At 37.6% G+C, this 20099-nt stretch overlaps 2 protein-coding genes across 6 annotated transcripts in view; one reads left to right on the forward strand and one right to left on the reverse strand.

Annotated features, from left to right (window-relative positions):
- Nucleotides 1-3046, reverse strand: part of prl (prolactin) — a 90204-nt gene extending 87158 nt beyond the window's left edge. For both annotated transcript variants that reach the window (XM_079366624.1, XM_079366623.1), the window contains exon 1: nucleotides 3043-3046. The gene's annotated coding sequence lies outside the window, so the exon portion shown is untranslated. The remainder of the gene's footprint in view (nucleotides 1-3042) is intronic.
- Nucleotides 1830-19724, forward strand: LOC306838437 (uncharacterized protein). Of its 4 annotated transcripts, XM_079366622.1 has the most exons (13): nucleotides 1830-2269; nucleotides 9728-9794; nucleotides 11719-11793; nucleotides 11953-12000; nucleotides 12118-12340; nucleotides 13086-13097; nucleotides 13256-13288; nucleotides 13381-13521; nucleotides 13875-13907; nucleotides 14382-14485; nucleotides 15710-15769; nucleotides 16878-16934; nucleotides 17661-19724. In XM_079366622.1, exons 2-12 carry the CDS (start codon nucleotides 9756-9758, stop codon nucleotides 16926-16928), a joined length of 819 nt encoding a protein of 272 aa, XP_079222748.1. In that variant the 5' UTR covers nucleotides 1830-2269; nucleotides 9728-9755; the 3' UTR covers nucleotides 16929-16934; nucleotides 17661-19724. The 4 variants fall into 4 exon arrangements, with proteins under 4 accessions (XP_079222748.1, XP_079222745.1, XP_079222747.1 ...); XM_079366619.1 differs by lacking the exon at nucleotides 16878-16934; XM_079366621.1 differs by lacking the exon at nucleotides 16878-16934 and having other exon boundaries at nucleotides 14385-14485.
- The last annotated feature ends 375 nt before the right edge of the window (nucleotides 19725-20099 follow it).

Below are 20099 nucleotides of genomic sequence, written 5' to 3' on the forward strand. Positions count from 1 at the left end.
ATCCTATTTGTCAGACAGATCTCAGTTTGTGCATGTTCATGATGAGTCCTCTATGAACACCAAAGTTAGCCATGGAGTGCCTCAAGGATCAGTGCTTGGGCCGATTCTATTTACATTATATATGCTTCCTCTAGGTAGTATTATGAGAAAACACTCCATAAATTTTCATTGCTATGCAGACGATACTCAGCTCTACATATCAATGAAGCCAGTAGACACCAATCAGCTTCAACTCGTCCAAAACACTGCAGCTCGTGTTCTTACTAGTGCAGTCTCAGTGCTATGGTAAACTCTAAATCCCGACTGGAACTCCTAAAAAACAAGCTGTTGTTGTGGAGAAAATCACACAACTGATTAGCTACCACTTTCTCTAAAATCTTAGAGATAAGAGGAAGGTTAGATATAGGTCTATAGTTAGCTAGAGTTCCTGAATCAAGAGTAGGCTTTTTAAGGAGCGGTTTAATTACAGCTACTTTGAATGACTGGGGTACATAACCTGCCGCTAAAGATATATTGATCATATTTAGTATGGAGCTGCTAACTAGAGGAAAGACTTCCTTAAACAGCTTGGTTGGGATTGGATCTAAAAGGCAGGTTGACGGTTTAGACGCAGAAATAATCGAATTTAGTTCTGAGAGGTTAATCGGAGAAAAACAGTCGAAGTTAGTATCAGAATTTGGAACCGTTTCTGCTGTATCCAAAATATAGGAGGAATCTGCACTAAGTAAAGGTAGTAGTTTGCTAATTTTGTCTCTAATGTTTAGAATTTTATCATTAAAATAAGCTCATGAAATCATTACTGCTAAGGGCTAAAGGGAATAGATGGCTCAAATGAGCTATGACTCTGTCAGCCTGGCTACAGTGCTGAAGAGGTATCTAGGGTTGTTTTTATTTTCTTCAATAAGAGATGAGTCATAGGCAGTGCGGGCTTGCCATAGAGCTTTCATATATCTATTAGGACTATCTTGCCAAATTAAACGAGATTCTATCATTTTGGTGGAGCGCCAAATTCTCTCAAATTTACGTGACTTTAGTTTTAGAGTACGGATTTCTAAGTTGTACCATGGAGCTGATCTCTGTCGTTTGATTGCCTTCTGTTTTAGGGGGGCGATTGAATCCAGAGTAACTCTCAGTGGATCCACCGCACTATCTACAAACTGATCCAGCTGAGAGGGACTAAAGTGATTATAGGAGTTTTCAACTGGGTTAGAGGATGGTGCTGAAACAAAGGCAGCTGAAATAGCTTCCTTAAATTTAGCTACAGCATTATCATTTACATTTCTAGAGAGCACTTTTTTATTATGAGGAGTTAAGGTTGGTCAGAAGAAATCAAAAGTTACTAGGAAATGGTCTGATATCAGAGAATTTAAAAAAAAAGAGAAAGTTATTAATTTCAATACCATAAGCTAAAACTCTAAAGCTAAAGCTTACGTTTGGAAACAAAGTAGCTCTACAAAAGAGAGAAGAGCTCCATTATGTAGTTTTTACTGAAGGGCTTTCTGGGAATTTGAGGCGTCACAAGAAAATGCAGATTTACTCCAAATTTACAGCCTATGGATTTACCTTATTAAGTGAAAGCTCAGTGTCTATTTGATCTATTATTATTTTTTTATGGATAACAATGCCAGTTTTTGTTGTGATAAAGAGTAACGTCTCCATCTCTGGAGGCTGGCCAGTTATTATGAGGAAAGGAAATATTCAGACGAGATCATTTCAGTCTCGAGAAAATGATGCAATACATGATCAAGGAACAACGAGTGAAATAAAATATAGGCTATGGACGTACTTTTCACTGTAACACGATTTAGAAATCTACTTCTTTTCCTTTCACGTCTAGCTGAATAACCTTATTTCGCTGTAGCCTATAATGACAGTTCATTTTTATTTAAGTTGGAGTTTGCTAAAGTGGAAGACGAGACAGCATATAAGTAGGTTTAAAGACTTATAAGTCTTTGAATCTGCACTTAGTGCTCAGAGATAAGACACCAACTGGGCTCATATCAGTCTTTTGGACCGCCTCCTGTCTGAAAAGTTTTATAAAGTTTCCACTTGGATTCTGCGGAGGACTGGTTAGTTTTAAGTCTCCTTAATTAGCAGTTTATGGTCGTGGCAGTCTCTGGTCCTCATGTAGCTCATCTCTTCTGGAAATTCCAAATGATGTCGTCAGAGACTTTGCCGGCTATAAGGCTGCAAAAGTGAAAGTAAACTCAGCTAGAGGGAGAATGAGCTGTTACAGAGCAAATCGACACCGAACAAAAACGACATCACGGTAAGCTTCACAGAATATGAACCTACAGTAAGCCTTCTCTCGTGGCTGTTCATCAGCGGTTTGGCTTTTTCTTCCTACGAAGATAAAATTAACTAGATATAAACCTGTTGTCTTAGCAGAGGAGAGGAGAGTTGGGCCACACTGATATCAATGCGAGACTACACGCTGCTGCTGCAGACAAGAAAAGCTGTGTACGGCACACTGTCATTTAAGTACGTAGCTCTTTGGGTTACATATCGGAATAGTAATTGCATGCTGATGAACGGCGGCATTTATGGAATCAGTGTTTGATTAGCAGTTGACATTACGTCAACTGCTTTATCGGGGCTTTCTTTTGAATGCACATACAACCATGCGTCTGTAACTTTTTTGTTCCTCATATTGACTGCAGATTGGATTTTAACAGCACGAAGCCTTAACGGTTGTGTTTGGAGACTGTAAATAAACAGACATCCTTTTAGTCAAATAGTTTTGGTAGCACTTGGGCTCTAAAGTAAGATATGTGCATTCATTAGAATACGTCAAAATAACACTGCATTTCAGTTAAGCTATAGCCTTTTTTTATTTTGGGATGTGAATGTGAGTTGTCCAAATCTTCATTCAACTTAAAATGAAGTGGGTTTTTTTGGGGGGGGTTTTTTGGTCTCGTAAATGTTTATCTGGACTTCATCAATAATCTGAAATCAATACCAAATTGCTTTCAAAATTGCTTGTGTTACCTCTTTAAGGGAAAATGTTCCTAGAATTAAAAATGGTAGAAATGGATTGCCATCCTCTTCTTTTACTCTTTCTAGACAGCCCAGGCTGTGTCATCATCAAGATGATCATATTAATGGATAATGAAAGATGATCATAAAGTTTCAGCCCTATATTTGTTTTTCTGTTAGAAATGTGCTAAATTAAACCTTTTTTTTTAAAGTTGTGATTTTGAGAAAAAAGAAAAACATGAGTTCTAGTTGAAAGTGTTTTGCAAACAGCACAGCTTTTGGAAGCCATTGTCAAGGAGTTATCTCAGTGACAGTCTGAGCCTAATGACACTATGTTACTGTTGCTTCAATAAAGGTCACAGACGCAAAATATGCTTCACGATAGTTTTCTAACACTATTATGTGTGTGAAAATTGTCTTCTTGTATCAGTACAACGGTTTATTGATCAACATTCTTACTCATCCTAACCTGGTTTCACCTTTTGAATGGAATGATGATTACAGACTACTGCTACCTGCTGGCATGGATAGATATTGCCTCTTTTACTGAACGTACTTTGTGGTTGGCCAAGTAGTATTTGCAGTGTTCAAGTACTTTTTGTCAACGCCATAGACAGCCTCTTGCCTCTAGTTCTTTGCCGTCTGCTGGGTTTGTCCGGGTCTTTCGGGGCTTCTCTTCAAGGAACTGAATGGTTCCTGTGGCCCATAGTTGGCAGTATTACCACAGCTGTATGACATTGCAAATGGATTTATTGATTAAAAATGAAAAGGAGACTAGCACAGTTTGGTGTGTCTAAAAAAGGAAAGACTACTGTATTGAAAATATCTGAAGAAATAAAAGCCTGCCCAGTCGTAAGCTGTTTTCATACATGCACTCCTGAAAATATCTTGAGCATTTCAAGAGGAATTTCTTATACTTGATATTCCTATATATCCTCACAGTGGGAGACTATCCCTGTCAATAAAGTTTCAGACAACAAAAAAATAGATCCCATTAGCTCAGCTTGTTTTAGGTAGGGATGCATTCTCTTTACTCTCTTTACTTAATTTTTACTTTTTTTGAAAAAAAATTCTTAAACATGTACAGAACTAAATCAGCAAACAGAAGGAACCACGTTGTCCACAGGGGGATTCTAAAATCCCCACAAGATTCTTACAAAATAAAATAAAGTGTGGGAGGGTAATGAACCACATACATGTTTTTTAGTGTGCGTTATGTATTAATAAACGTTATATAAATAGTGATATAAATCTTATAAAGGGGACTAAATTGAGCATGACAATGAAAGTTGCTGTGATGAGAATTCATTATGATGGTATAAAGCGGTGGCAAAATATTGAATTTGTTATAAAAAGCAAAATAAATTCCCAAATAAGTTGTGACAGTTACTGTACAGAGAAAAGAAAAATGTGTGCGTGTCTTTGTGCGTTAACTTTTTTGTACAAAGGGCTTTTTACTTTAGTATTGAGCACCGTTGTGACTTCATCATGTTTTGTCCTGGGCTGTCGTCTATACGTGAATGGAGTCCGACTCAATCACCAAAAAAAAAACCAATCTCCCTACCAGTACAAAAGTTACTTTTGTCACGGAGTAGCAGGCAGGAAACAGGGAGGAGGACCCAATTGCAGAAAATAACTAAAGATTTATTTAACAAAAAGATAAAACAAAAACTTACTTAGCAAAACCAAAATCCAAAAACCAAGACGGAGAAAACACAGGGAGCAGGGAGAAGCAACACATACCAGGACCACGACAAACCACGAGACCATGACAAATACAATGAACCGACAAGAAACTCAGGCAAACACAGAGACTAAATAGACAAGGGGTAATCAGACGCAGGTGAGACTAACGAGACAGGTGAGGAACATCAGGGTAATCAGAAAGGCGGGAAACAAAAAGGAACAAAGAACACAAGACCAGAACACTGAAGACAACTACAAAGTAAAACCCAACACTGACACCACCAACCAGATATACAAAATAAAACAGGAAACACGAAAGACTAGACTTAAAACACAAGACAGGAAATAAACTAACAGGCAACATAGAAGAACACAGGGATACAGGGAAACACACTAGGAACATAGATACACAGAACACAAGGGAAATAATGAAAACTAAAATAGGATCAAAAACAGAACAAAACCAAACCATGACAACTTTGCCTTAGCTTACCATATCTCAGGGACTGTGACTTAGAGGTAGAGACGCTCTAAATGCTACTTCAGCCGTGGGTGAATAAATGAACACTGATGGCCATTTCTTAGCATCCGCTGCTATTGAGTACTCATCAAACTTTTTAATTATTGGCATTTTACACCGAGCAAACAAATATGATTGTACTACATGTATCAAGCATTAATCTTTTGAATCTTTGTCAGTTATTTATATCCTGCCAGTTAAAGTTTTCAGTTTTCAGGACTTTCAGCTGGTTAACTTGAAATTACAAACTCATTGCTATTAACCTATAACCTACTGATTTCAGCACTAGGAGCTGTCCATAGCATGAGTTAAATAGTGACAGAGCATTCAGAATTGTCATTAGATGTAGATTAGTATTTCAGTTGTTTCATATGCATGGCACAAACACACACACACAAAACTTTCACTCTTTATTAGGGCCTGACTGATGTTGGATTCTTGGGTCTTATATGGTTATTAGGCAGAGAAGAAGTCTGATACAGATATATTGGCTAATACTGTATAATTATTCTATTCTATGTTCAATCTGTAGAGATAGATTTATACGTTTTTGTGTTGATCCCTCAAATGCAGTTACCAAACACAGAAAAGATGGGTACTCAACTGGAAAGTAACTCTGCGTTCTTTACAGTACATGTGTAGAGGCTAAGCCGACGCTTTAAGCCACTGAGGCGTTGCACCTGGGTTACTAATTGACTCGCTGTTGTTGCCTTGTTTTATGAATGCAAGTCCACTTGCTTCTTTGTTGTTAATCATGCCATTGATTTATTTTTATCCATTTAGTTCACCATTTCCTTATTTCATAGATCAAACATCACCACAGGTAACCGTGCTTTCTCTGAGCGTTAGCGGTCAAAAACTGTTTTGCCCTTCCGGGTGGAACACCTGACCAGTAACAAAGGTTCCTACCTTATACAGAAATTGTGACACACCCCTTTAGTTGACAGACACACACACCCTGCATATTGTATTAATAATGCTCATACAACTGCTCCTACAACATGCATAACTGCTTGACACTCTGGAGAGGGTTGAAGCTTGTTGTAATCAATCCATCACACAGAAAGAACTGCTAGTGTAATACAATGACACTAAAATAAAAGGCTATTTGACTGGGGAACAAGTTTAATGTCGGCACATAATAGCCGATTCTGATAGTCACTGGATACATTAACATCTGGTGATATTATGGACAAGCCGAGTAATTACCGTAAATTCCGGACTATAAGCCGCTACTTTTTTCTCACACTTTGAGCACTGCGGCTTCTACTCCAGTGCGGCTAATGCATGGATTTTTTATGGGGGACAATGAGCTTCTGCCGCAAAAACATTTGACTTCGTCACGTCAGATCTTAATATCAGTCATTTTGCGCTTCATGCACGCACCCTCATGATGGAAAACACACGGAGAAATACATATGATGCAGCTTTCAAGTTAAAGGTGTTACGATCTCCGACTGGATCGGACCCAAAAGCACCACTCGTAAAACAAGTTCAAGCCAGTATCCAATTTAATAAACAAGTGACAGTGAGGGGGAGGGGGTGATGTTTCCAGGAATCCCAATTGTGAGGTGAACACTCGGTCCGAGTGTGATGTGAGTCTCCAGTCCCGTAGTGCAGTTCCTTCTGAGAAGATCAGCAGGCAGTGAGCAGGTAGTGACGAACACACACGAATCCAAAAACACAACGATCTAAAGTGAGGAAGCACAGAGGAGTTAGTTCCCAGCTTAACCAAGCCAGATAAACATGCACAAAAGGCCGTGATCCACAAGAACGCTACTACCACACTGGTAGACGCAACGATCTGGCACCGAGGCAGAGGAATCCCAGGTTTAAGTACAGCCAGGTGTTGATGAAGAGATTAGGTACACCTGGTGCAGCCAGCACCCAGGTAGCCACGCCTACAGCCAATACACAGAGACTAACAGGGGAAAGAAACATGAGGATCACAGACAGGGAATACAAACCACACAAAGGGGAAGGAGGGACCTGCCATGATGGAATCATGACAAAAGGCGATCGACCTGGCTGTCAAAGAAGCTAACAGAGCTGCTGCACGTTAAGATGACACTGACAGCGACAACAGAGACTGAGGAAGTGAGCAATGAAGTCATTCTGAGGCAGTGAATGGATGGACTTTTTCTTGTGAAATATATTACGGTCATCTTTTTCATCAGCCGTGTTACAGACACGGCTGATGGCTAGGCTAGGCTAGGCTTCGTATTGTAACGGTTTATGTTGTAAAGTCAGTAGTTGATAATGTGTTCATAATTCCGATTATGTGGAGAGTCAGTGAATGCACCAGCGAGAACGTGTTGAGTGGCTGTATGAGAGAACGCTGGGGGAGAGAGTTGGATTATTACGGCAAGTAATGTGTTGCTCTCTGACGCTACAGTATTTGCGGATGTTACCGGTAGCCTACGTCTGTGTAAATAGCTCTTGTTATAGCGTGGACACCTGCGGCTTATAATCAAGTGCGGCTTATATATGTACAAATACATTTATTTACTTATTTTTAGCCGGTGCGGCTTATATCCAGGTGCGCTCAATAGTACGGAATTTACGGTATTCCTCCTCAACTATCTCTCACGCACACAGCATCACAGATAAGCACATGTGCCAGACCTTGTGGGGAATTTCATCACAGCTATCTGATTGTAGCTTTTTTAGTTTCACTCAGAATGCTTGCATGCACCAAACCATGACAGTGAGGGATAAATACAAATACCTTTGCACACAAGGTCTGGAATCAGAGGTGCGTTTCTGAGATAGGTTAACAGTTATAGACAGTTCATCTCGCTTCATATCGTCCATCTAGAAATGTTTCATTTTAAGAAATCTTTTGAAAATGAGGACATCATTTTTTTTTTTTTTGGTACCAACCAATTGAAAACAAATGGTCATAGTGTTTGCAAACATTCACCTCTTAGCTAATGTTTTTAAATTATAGAAGTGCAGGTGATAAGTAAAGGCTCATTCGGCTCACTGTCTCAAAAGGTTACTTCGAGATCCTTTGTTGAGATTGTCCATTTTTTTGTGAGGGTTAATCACAGAGACAGTTATTAATAAGAAGTAAAAATAAGATGACTGTAGAAGCACGACTAAACTTTTCTTTATGTTACCGTACTTACAGGGGACTACAGATGAAAACTAGCCTTCTGGCTAATTCTGGCTTTTTTTTATCTATGTATAATCATGTGTTTATGAAATTGCATTGTCCCCTTTCAAATAAACTAATAATAATAATAATACTTGGTATCCTAATATTTTGAAGTTTTTAGAGCAGAGTGCACATTTGAATGAAGTTTTATCTAAGAATTATAGTGCCTAAAATGTGATAGTTGGTTTATGAGCTACTTTTTTTTTTTTTTAAAACAATCTTTGCTGTGAGCTGCTAATAAAAAGCTGCACAGAAGTTTCTTTAAAAAATGACTAGTGTAATAAATAATGGAGAAAGAGTGGCTCTGCTTGAGTCAAATTTCTAAAGAGAGAACTTTCACTTTCCTTCTGATAGCGTTGTTTGCCATTGTTTCCTTCTTTTGTACTCATGGTGGGATATTTATTTTAAATGAATTAAGGAGGAGGTGCAGTTGATTCAAGGGGGAACAAGGAGAGTCTCTCTCTGTAGGATACAATTATTCTTCAGGACTGTTTAATTTGAACTCATTTCTTTCCTCAGTGGCATGCTGGGAAATTATGTTTGACATTTTCAACTCCAGGGCTTTTTATGTTTCCACATTACACTCTCTCTCTCTCACACACCCTCTCTGCCTCACCCTCTACCTCTCTCCCTCTGGCATTAAACTTTGGAACAGTTTAAAATTTGAGCTGAAGCAAAGTCCAAGCTCAAACCAGTTTATAAAAATATTGATTTTTTTTAATTTTTTTTCAGAAGGTAAAAGGATGCAAACTGTTTATAATGATATATTTATGTGTGTATATTGGTTTATGTATACATGTGTATTATATATGTATTATTCATTTAATTGTAAGTTAAGATTTAATATGGAAGCCTTTGTGGGCCTTAATGAAGAATAAGTTCAATCATTAAAACTTAATGGAGAGGGGGATGATATAGTTTATAAGACGCTCTCACCTGTTTGTCTATTCATTAAGTTCATGTATGTCCACTCGGTGCTTACATGCAAATTAATTTGCTTTCAGCCTATCTGACAATAATACGATATAAAATAACTGTATGTTATTAACCTCTTGTGTTCTTTTGTGTGGTTGTTTCGTGTTACCAGCGTTTGGACCTGCATAAGACAAATCATGACCTATGTTGCACCAAATGTACACTGTTACTGATCATTCCTCTGGCATCTAATGCTGTAAAAGAAACGTTTCTGGTTAATCTTTGTGGTTAAAAAACATACTTGATGATGATGTCTGTTTTTTTTTCTGCTGACAAACCATCACATTTCATTTGATAGATACCATATCGACTCAGATCTTTAGTGTGTTCATTTGGTTGTGTGGCAGCTCTTACTACATAGATTGATCAACAATATGCCTTTGTGTTTTCATATGCTTCTTCTCTCCTAGTGTGAGGCTGCATGGTCACTGAGGCAGCATGACAAAACGGACTTCTGTGACCTACATATTTGTCTTTGTAAGTACTACGCTAAAAAGATTCTATTTATAAATACGTACACAACTTCCAAGTAGCCTGTGTGTGTGTGTGTGTGTGTGTGTGTGTGTGTGTGTGTGTGTGTGTGTGTGTGTGTGTGTGTGTGTGTGTGTGTGTGTGTGTGTGTGTGTGTGTGTGTGTGTGTGTGTAAGGTTGCGCAAGGTGCATGAGAATATGTAAAGACTGGCATTCTTGTGAATATGCAGACTTTTAGACACATGTATCTTGTATATGGTCAGATGTGTGTCTGTGTGTGTGTGTGTGTGTGTTTTATGTATTTATCCACAGTATATGTATGAGCTACAAGTCTGCATCATGGATGGGCTTAACAAATTATTGCACCATTTTTATTTTTACATTTTGTGCTTTTCAAGGATTTTTATTTACATATACATGTGTACATACAGTACATTACGTCATTCATTGGTCTGAATGACAATAAAGTTGAAAGTGTCATATGTTCGTCATTCACTGACCTGGCAGCTCAGAGTCCCAAATTGTTTTGTTTAATGATTTTGTATGATGTAGGGTCTTGTACGTATTGGAACTAAGAAAATAAATCAAGTTGTTTGCTCCTGATACCGGTCATTTGATAATAATCTTCCCACATCGAGTCTTAATCCCTTTTAATCATCTAACTGTAAACTATTCTTTTCTTAAACAAAACAAAGCTTCAAAGGTGGCCCTGATATTTCCATAAAGTTATTTATATGAATACAATGCTTTACTGTAAATCTGATGTTTGATAGGAGCTACCCTCTTTAAGGCCTTCGATGGCTAACCAAGCAGTGGAGTACTTAGATGCATGTGATGCAGCATTGTTCTGCATACAGTTCAAGGATTTATGAATGCTGCAGTCTTCTTCCTTTACTGCTGCTTGAAGAAAGTATCTTCCTGGAACCAACAGTAATTTGGGAGTTTATTTTTTGTCAGTCTTTAACTTGAATGGTCCATGTAGCTCTTCCTCAATAATGATGGTAGCAGCCCATTCCAGTACCTCTCCCCCAGCTTGCTAACAAAAAGAAAGCTTCAAAGTTAAACACTAATATTTCCTTAATGTCATTCATATGAATACATTGCTAAAGTGCTTAAAATTGGAATGGCTGTACAAGTAAATAAACATGTAAAGTCATCCTTATATTCTTGAAAACAAAAAAGTTTTAAAGTATAAATAATAAGTCGTCCTTATGGTCTCAGGGAATTGACCTTCATTTTTATTTCTGACATTGGACTTAGTCTCCTTTAACTGCTAATCAATAAGGGGTTTTGGGGCAGGTCACAAGATGTTGGGTGTCACAACAGAAGCTCAATAGTTTCATTTGGTAGTTTTGTATTGACATGATCTGACTGAACATCATGACAACACACTGAGTCTTAAATTAAAGCCCAAATAAGATGAGTCTCACTCATTAACTGAGGTAAAAGAATCTTTAGATGATAACCGTCTGGTTCCAAAACGGCATCGAAACAAGCCCCGCTGTCGTAGTGCTGCACCATAATTCTGGTGTTGCTGGGCCAAAACTGCACAAGCTTGATTAAAAAGAGATACAACTTCTAATCAATCATGTTGAGCATTTGATTGTTGTTTAGTGTGTGGTGTTTTGCCCTGAAATGAGCAGAAGCCCTTCTATGAGCTCATGGAGTAGAGGACAAAAAAGAGAGGGGCAGAGGGATGGCGATGGTTGCACTCACTGCACACACTCACGTTGTGTTCAAAATAATATTCACCAACTGACGTAAATCAAACCACCGGGTTCAATATCTGTTACGGATCATTTTAGAAAATGTGTTCTCACACTGATCTTGTGAGATTAGATTGAACATGCATATTTGGATCATTTGCCTTTGAGGTCTTTGTCATGTGTTTTAAATGCTGTAATTCTGCTTTTTCTCTCCTGTCTGTTAGGTGTTCCTGAGCATGATTCACCTTTCAAAACAACAGCCTCAATGCGATATTAGTTATTTCAGCTTGGACCAATTGGTAAATATTTTCATATTTCATAGTGCATACATCATATTGATATTCATTTTTTTAATGTAAAAGGCACATTGTACCCTTAAGTCAATCATTGTTTTTGACCTTCAATGTAATTACATTTTTTATATTGTTGTTGTGTATTTCTCTCTGTTTCAATTTTAGGAAAAAAAAGTATCCGACATCCCACTTGTGAGAACAAAGGATCCCAAGGTAACATTTTCAAACAGCGAGCAGAATGATGTGTTGAGATTCTATGTAAATGTTTAATTCATTTTGTGGAGAAGTAACTGAGCTAACTTGTTTATTTGTTTGCTTTTCCAAATATAGGATGTGATGGAGTGTACTTTAAAAAGAGTGTGTTATGAAAGGAAAGAAAGTGAAGAACAGAAATATTTTTTTTCGCTGTTATGGTGCCTGCCTGATGAATTGACAAAGGACTGCAGCATCCCTGAAAAGTGCGAAGTGGATTCTTCCCATAATGTCACATACCATCAATTCTTGTGCTTGATGGCCAATGTTTCCAATCTTACAGCACTCTTGAATCATATAGGTAATGCTCAAACTATTTGATCTAATTGACTTAACAACAGACTTACATAACTCAATGTAATACATTCATTTTAACAACATTTAAATGCACCATAGAATAGAATCAAGGAATGACTTTTTCCTCCTCAAAAAGTGGAAAATATAGATATGATATCGAGATATGAGATAGACGTTGGTTTGTCTGTACTGTTTTCATAACCTGAAGTTCTGTAAAAAAATGTTCCCCAATATCTCCTGTCTTTATCCCAGCCATATTTATTTTAGTTATAGCTTGATTAGTCCTTTTGGTTGTACTGTTGTCATTATCCCAGTATAGATGCGATGGGGAGAGATGATTTATTGATGGAACTCTGCTATAGTTAGTGGTGATGTGCCCCATTTCAGCTAGTAACTATTGGATCTGTTTCCTGTTGACCTCTGTTACATGTTTAATAATCAAGTAACAAGTTAACAAGCCACACACTGGTCAAATGTCCAATCGTGAAAGTAATGTTTGTCTTTGTCGAGACATTTAAGTCATGGTTCGTCTGCTCTAAAAGCTACTTTTAAAAAAAAATTTTTTATTGACCTAAGATTCAACATTGTTGAGTTTCTTTTCATGAAACTGAACCATTTAATTGTTGCTTTTTTTGGAATTAAATTGAATGTATGTTCAAAAAATCATTTAAGCTGCATGAAGAATTGAATGTTATGATGATTTCATGTCAAATTGTAAAATAAGCTTCTCTTTCCTTTTTCCATCGCAGACTGCAATTATGGTGAGTATTCAAGGCTGCAGTGTTGGTGTGTGTGTGTGTTGTGTTTGTGCTAGTTCTTAGCCAAATATCTCATGTGAATTAAATATGAATTTTTAGATAATAGATTACTTTTACATTTGCTTACCTTTGTTGACATCATTCTCATATAATCTTCCTAGATGTCGTCTGCCCTGTCTATGAAAAGCTTGCCGGTAAGTCACCTCTTTATCTTAACGGTCTGTTGACATTGTGATGTGGAAGAGTTTGACAGGCTGATGGAATAACTGCATGATTGCTATTTCAGATCAGACAACAGCATTGCTACCACCACCAACAAGAAAAACAATACCATCAACAACTACACTGCCAGAAAGAACAACAGCAGCAGCAACAACAGTTTTGAGTTCTCAAACAACAGCAATAACAGCAGCCTCACCAGATAGTGGTAGGACAACCACACTTTACTGATGCTTAACAGTGGTGGAGTCGTCGTCTCTCAACCAGATGTTTGGGGTTTGATCCCCAGCACTTAGGGTCACATGTTTGATGTTGGGCAATACGCTTTACCACAAACTCTGCGTCGCGTGAACATGGATGAATAGGATTTCCTTTACTGATGGACACTTAACATAGCATCTTTGTATCGGTGTATGAATGGGTATTAATGGGAAGTTGTGACTTGCTGTGTTGAAAGTGTTCTGTGGAGTCAGAAGACTAGAAAAGTAACATCCAAGCTAAAGTCCATTTACCATTTCAATAATGTAACACTGATGTTTGTACTTTTTTCTATCTTTGAAGGCTCACAGAGTGGAACACACAACGGTGACATGGGTACGTGTGTACTTGTGTACTACTACTTACTGTAAATGTCATGAATTAAAACGCACTGGTGACATCTGGAACTGCATGAAGCATTGTTTTTGTAGGAGTCTTTTTGACTAACAGTCCAAAAAGTTAGAAAAGTTGTGTGTAAATAGTTATATCCTCACTTTTATGGGATCAAAAAATGTTTGCCTTTTGTGTACAGAATACTTGATCACAATTGCTCAATTAGCCGATGATCTTTCAGCAGGCTCTTCTCTTGTTTTCACCAATTTAGGCACAATCATATCTGATCAAAGTGTACAAACCTTTAAAGGTCCCTGAATATCCTTTTTCTGATTTCATTTGCTCTTCAGTGTGTTTTCCAGGTATCTTGAGCATGTTTAGGCACATCTATTAGCAACAATTCAAAGTCAGTCTTATGCATACCTGTTTAAATAAAGTATTGCCGACATTGTATTAATGTCAGTTTTCTTTCTACAGCAGAAACCATACTACTGAGGATATTACTCACTGTGTCGTTGATCGGGCATGTGGTTGTTTTCCTTTTCATGTGCTGCCAAAGGCGGCAGGACAGGAGACTACGGGTGAGTGCTTTGATGATAAGCAGTTAAGCAGCCTCTCTGAAAGTGTGAAGGCAGGAACACAGTGAGGACAAGCAACATGAAAGCTGAGGATATTCAGTAAGATTTATCATCATTTGTGTCTGGAATCTACCAGTGTTAGGCTGTGTTCACACTGCAGCCAAAAGTGACCTGAATGTGATTTTGTTTGCTCATCTGTGACTCAGATCTCATCCTTTTATGGTAGTGTGTAAAGCCCAACCCACATGGAATCTGATCTTTACTAATCAGATTTGGGCTACTTGCATTTGTGGATCTAAATTAGATACAGGTTGGATCTTTTGCAATGTGACCTCGGTCTGAACAGCCCGGTTAGAATGCATGTGACTCTGGCGTCACTCATCACAACTATGCACTTAAAAGACAATCTGGAGGGGGGTCGATGGTGGCGCAGCGGCAGTGCGCGCGACCCCATGTATTGAGGCTCAGTCCTCACGCGCGGGCGGCCCGGGCTCGCATCCGGCCTGTGGCCCATTTCCCGCATGTCTCTCCCCACTCTCTCTCCCTGATTTCCGACTCTATCCACTGTCCTCCCTCTATCATCAAAGGCAAAAAGGCCAAAAACAAATCTTTAAAAAAAAAAAAAAAAGACAATCTGGAGCAAGGGCTTATTCTACAAACCGAGTTCAAAATACCCAGGCTGTCACAATCATGGACAAGTCTGCTGTCAGCAGAACCTCATATTTAACAAACTCAGTGAAAACTAGAAAATTAAAAACAATAAAAAGTTCAACTCATATTTCAGACAAAAACCTACAAATGCAGGAAAAACTGACTGATAATTCCGGAATCTTTCCTTGAATTCATTATTTTGTCATATGTGACGTGTTTAGCAGTTTAAGACACATTATTTCAGCGTCATCTCAGACGGTGTACAGAGCTGTACTGTATGTGCCTCTTAAAAATGAATATGAAAACATAGTTTAGAGCAGTAAGTTCACTCAATTTTAAATCTTCAATGTACAGAACAAGAAGAAGGCTAAGTAGAAGGCTAGGTGATAGGATAAATGGTTATCGCTACAATTATTGTATATTTCATATGAAATCTCATACTGAAAAACAAATTGTCGACCTCTCACCCCTCGTCCCTCTCACAATGAAATGAAATCTGAGGGAAAAAAATTATAGTTGAACATTAAAGCTTGCAGTGTGAACTCAGCCTGAGATGTTTTTTCTCCTTTTTTTCAGATGGTAGAAAATGGCTTAAATCTGGCCCAACCACTTGTTCAGCCAATGACTGATGTGATGGTAAAGTTGCAAATATTTTTCAAGTTTTGTAAAAGGATTTGGTGTATCACACTATTATTTGGAAGTTATTTGGACTTCCTTTTTCTGCCTCCATTTATGTTGATATACTCAAGCTTTATTTCTGCCTGTTATCTGCTGATGATTTTATATTGACTGAAACTTGGACATTTGGATTTAGAAGGTGGGAGGTTGTCAGGTCCAAAACTGACACTCCGCAGCTTTACCTCCATGTTAGTCTAGGTTGTGCTGCATCTGCAAATAGATTCTTAGAACAAACAGACAGACATCAGAATTCAGGTTAAAATACTTGCAAGGAGAGAAGCTGGAGACCGCAGAGTTTTACAATCTCCAAACTACTCTGCTGTTCCGCTGCCCGTCCTTTCTTTTTATTGAAGAAGAACGCCCTAATTTACATAAGATAAGAGTGAGCAATAAGGGAGGGGGAAAAGCAGGCGCGATCACTCATATCTGCACATGATGTTTGTTATAAGAACAAATATAAGAAGCTGCTGCCGTGTCCTTGGGCATCTTCAGCATTCCTGAGTGGAAAAGTACAGAATGTACTTTTTCAGCACTGAGGGACACTTTCTTTACAACGGCCTTGCACAATGACACTTCATGATAACTTATACACATTTTGTTCTAACAGAGGTGAAGCTAAAAATATCTGGAGGCTGTCTTTCAGTCTTGTCAGTTCAATAATTAAGATTAACTGCAACTGATAAATAACAAAATAAAACCACAGGTTTACAATCCAGTGTATTTTTTTTTACCATGCTGATTGAATAGTATATGATGGCACAGTGAAATTTGTACACCTCAACATTTCATCACTAACAAGTTTAACTTTTTTTTTAGCACTCAACAGTATTTACTTCATTCATTCATTTAGACTATAATCCTGTGTAATGGATAATTTTTAATATAAATGGATAACACTTGACATACATGAATATTCAAACAAAGCCACACAAAAAGTGAAAGTTTTTTCTGTAGTCATTTTTATATTTCTTGGGCGTTGGTCTCCATATGTACAGTATGTCTGTGGCTCTTTGAATTCTTCAGATGCCATCTTCAATGTAAAAGTTCCAAATGTTCTCCCTTGCAGGCAAGTACACAGATGCCATCCACAAATGGAGATGTGACAATGTCAAATTAATTAGAGGTAAAAATACGTTTTGGTGAATCATCTGGGTAGTTATGTTCAGGGTTCATGTTGAATGCAATGTTTACCCGGAGGAATGCAAAATAGGCTCAAGGTATATTATCTCGTTTGGTGAGTGTTTTGGGGGTTTTGCCAAACAGACGGGGACTTTTTTGGGAGCCAAACAGACGGGGACTTTTTTGTAAAAAGCGAGTGCACTTACTTGCAATTGCAAACCATGCAATTTCAACAGGATGTTAAATACAATGCATGAAAAAAAAACTTCCTGGTAGAGAGCCTTTCAAGGGGAGTTTTTTTGGCCACAAGCATCGCTGCTAATACTTGACTCTACAATGCTCATAAAGATTTATTCACTGTGAGGATGCTAAGCAACATGCATAAAACACACATTTGCAGGAAAGGTTGTGGATACATTGACTTGTTATAGATACAAACAGTAAACCTCTGTTTTTGCTGTGAACTTGATTCCCTAGTTCATTCTTTTTTATCAAAACACAAAACAAGTTATACTTGTATGTTTAAACTCATCGTAGTTGTTAATGAAGCTCTGTTTTAATGTTTTTATGTTTTTATGTCTGTAAAGCACTGTGAATTGCCTTGTGTCTGAACAGTGCTATATAAATAAACTTGCCTTGCCTTGCCATGAACCTGAACCTGAATTTGACTGAAACTTATCTGTCTCTCTCACTCTCTTTCTCATTTTCTCTTTCTCTCCCCTACACACAGCCCCCTGAGTGTCACTCTGTTGTCATGCACTCTGCCAACCAGGTTTGTGATGACTGACGACAAAGATGATTCTGTAAAAAGTAGTTGACACAGCACGGATGTGGATTGTGGATTGAAGGAAACAGAAGTATCTGCTGGGTTCAAGGACAGAAAAACTGCATGACTGGTATGAATGTACCTTATTGCCCACATAAGGGACGATAGACTGCTTCATTTCAAAGAGGAGAAAAAGTGAATGAGCTAAGACATGACAGCTCCACAAATCAAAGGGAAATGAAGTGCGACATCAGACCCCTTTTAAGAGATAAGTTTACTGAGCAACTCCTCTTGGCCAGATTATGACACCTGACAAGTTTGTTTTTTTCCTCCATGCCATCATAAACAAATACACTGTGAAGTTGCAGTATATAGTATTGAATGATATTTTATGTAACTAATGCCTGTCAGCTAACCACTGACAACAAAGAAGATGACCTGTCTGAACTTATTTAATATGCAAAACTGAAATTATTGCTATAACTCCAAAAGCAACTGGAGAGAGAAACGTCTATGTCTCCTGCCCAGAGACCACCATAGCTAACTCTGGTACAGCTAATCGACTGCACACTGTCTATGCCAGAGTAAACAAAGACAATGAAATGAATAAACTACTACAGGCATCAGACACGCAGTAGATTGAACATCTTCCCTGAAAGTCAAACTGATCATAATAAAAGAAGCTATTTCAAGTAAACTGCAAATGTTGAACATTAAAACAACAAAGATCCTCTAACCCTGTAGTTCTCAAGTGGTCTAGCCTTAGGACCCACAACCAACTCCTTCACGAGAAACTGCCACCCAAATTTCTGATATTTTTCACCCAATGAGATTTGTTTCATGACAAAAATGTACGGTTTGGACTTCAGGCAGTTGCAAACATGAAGGAACAAAGAGACCAAAAAAAACAAACATGAAAATGGTTTAAATTAGTTTAAAAATTGGTTTAAGTTACCCACTTTTGGGTCCCAACCCAGCTCTAACACTTACTTCTTTTGTTCTTAGTTAAACACAATAACACCTTAAATAGTAAGACTGTATATTGGTTGATGACTTTTCAATGTTGTTACTATTTTTTCAGATATTATACATATATTTATATATAAACTGATAAAAGCTTATCCCATACATGCAGTTTTAAATAAGCTGTGAAGAAATTCCTTTGTTAATGTGAGCAGGTATTTGAAATAGTTTTGGAGTAGTTATCTAACCAATAAACTCTTCATTTTTAGAGGACCGGCACCATATTTAATACAGTAAATAATGGATCTACTAATATGTCAAATATATTCTTTTCACTTGAGCAGTCTAAGGATAAACAATAACTGCCTTCAAGATGTATTTACAAGATTGTATTTGTTTGGCTACTCAGTAATCATAAAGTAACTTTATTTTTTATTTATGTTTCACCAAATCTTATCTGCCTCTTGTCTGGAATAGTGATTAGATTGAAGTTAAGCCCAGTTGGTTTGGGCTTGTAACAGTGCATTTGAAAGCATTTGTGGTTTCCTCTCGTGTTTAAATATTTTGCAAGTGTGACGCTAAGCTTTCATGGTTTTTAAATAGTCTATTTGATTTGTGATTTTAACAGAGAAAAAAGGAATCGTCACAGGTTTTAGACACAGAGTGAGGGTTATTGTGTATGTACATACTGCAGAGTTTGAATTCTATTGTATAGACTGAAGAATGAAATTAAGTGCCCTGGAGGCACTTGGTTAACATTAAAAAAAAGATGCTACAGAAATCCAAGGTATTGGATGAACAACAGAGTCTGACAGTTTTTTTGAACAAATTTCATTCATGTCTAAAACCGGATAATTGAAAAGGGAAAAAGAAAGAAAAAAATCTGTAAAGATTCAATTTTATCTTTGGGAGACAAGACTGAGTCTTTATCCTTTTGGCAGCATGTCACAAAAATAGAATGGATTGTTCTCAATGTTTTTGTAACTCATAACTAATGATCTGTGTTTCTTTTTTTATTGTAAAGCAAATATTTTGTAATAATAAAAAAAATATCGCTGGTTGAAATGAATTTGTGTGTTATCATTTTATGTTGACAGTTTTCAATAGGGCACCCCATGTGAAACATGATGCTTCAGCTCTGTTAGCAGCTGTGTCTCTGTCTGGCTGACAGCTATATCAGCCTCCTTTGCAGCTCAATGCTCAGGATGTCATGTAGGCATATGTATTACCTTTAACATTGAGCTTACTGGACATTGTTGATAACAGCATGAAAATTGTTCAATGAAAAAACATAGAACAACGTAGACAACGATGTAAGTGCTAATTTAACAGCAAAATAAAGAGACTGGGACCAACTACTGTGTTAATGTGATACACTTTTTACATTTGCTCCCCTCGAGCTGAGCTAAAATGATATATCAGTAAAATGAACACATTTCC

Source organism: Symphodus melops (assembly GCF_947650265.1).
Source record: "Symphodus melops genome assembly, chromosome: 17".
NCBI classification, from domain to species: Eukaryota; Metazoa; Chordata; class Actinopteri; order Labriformes; family Labridae; genus Symphodus; species Symphodus melops.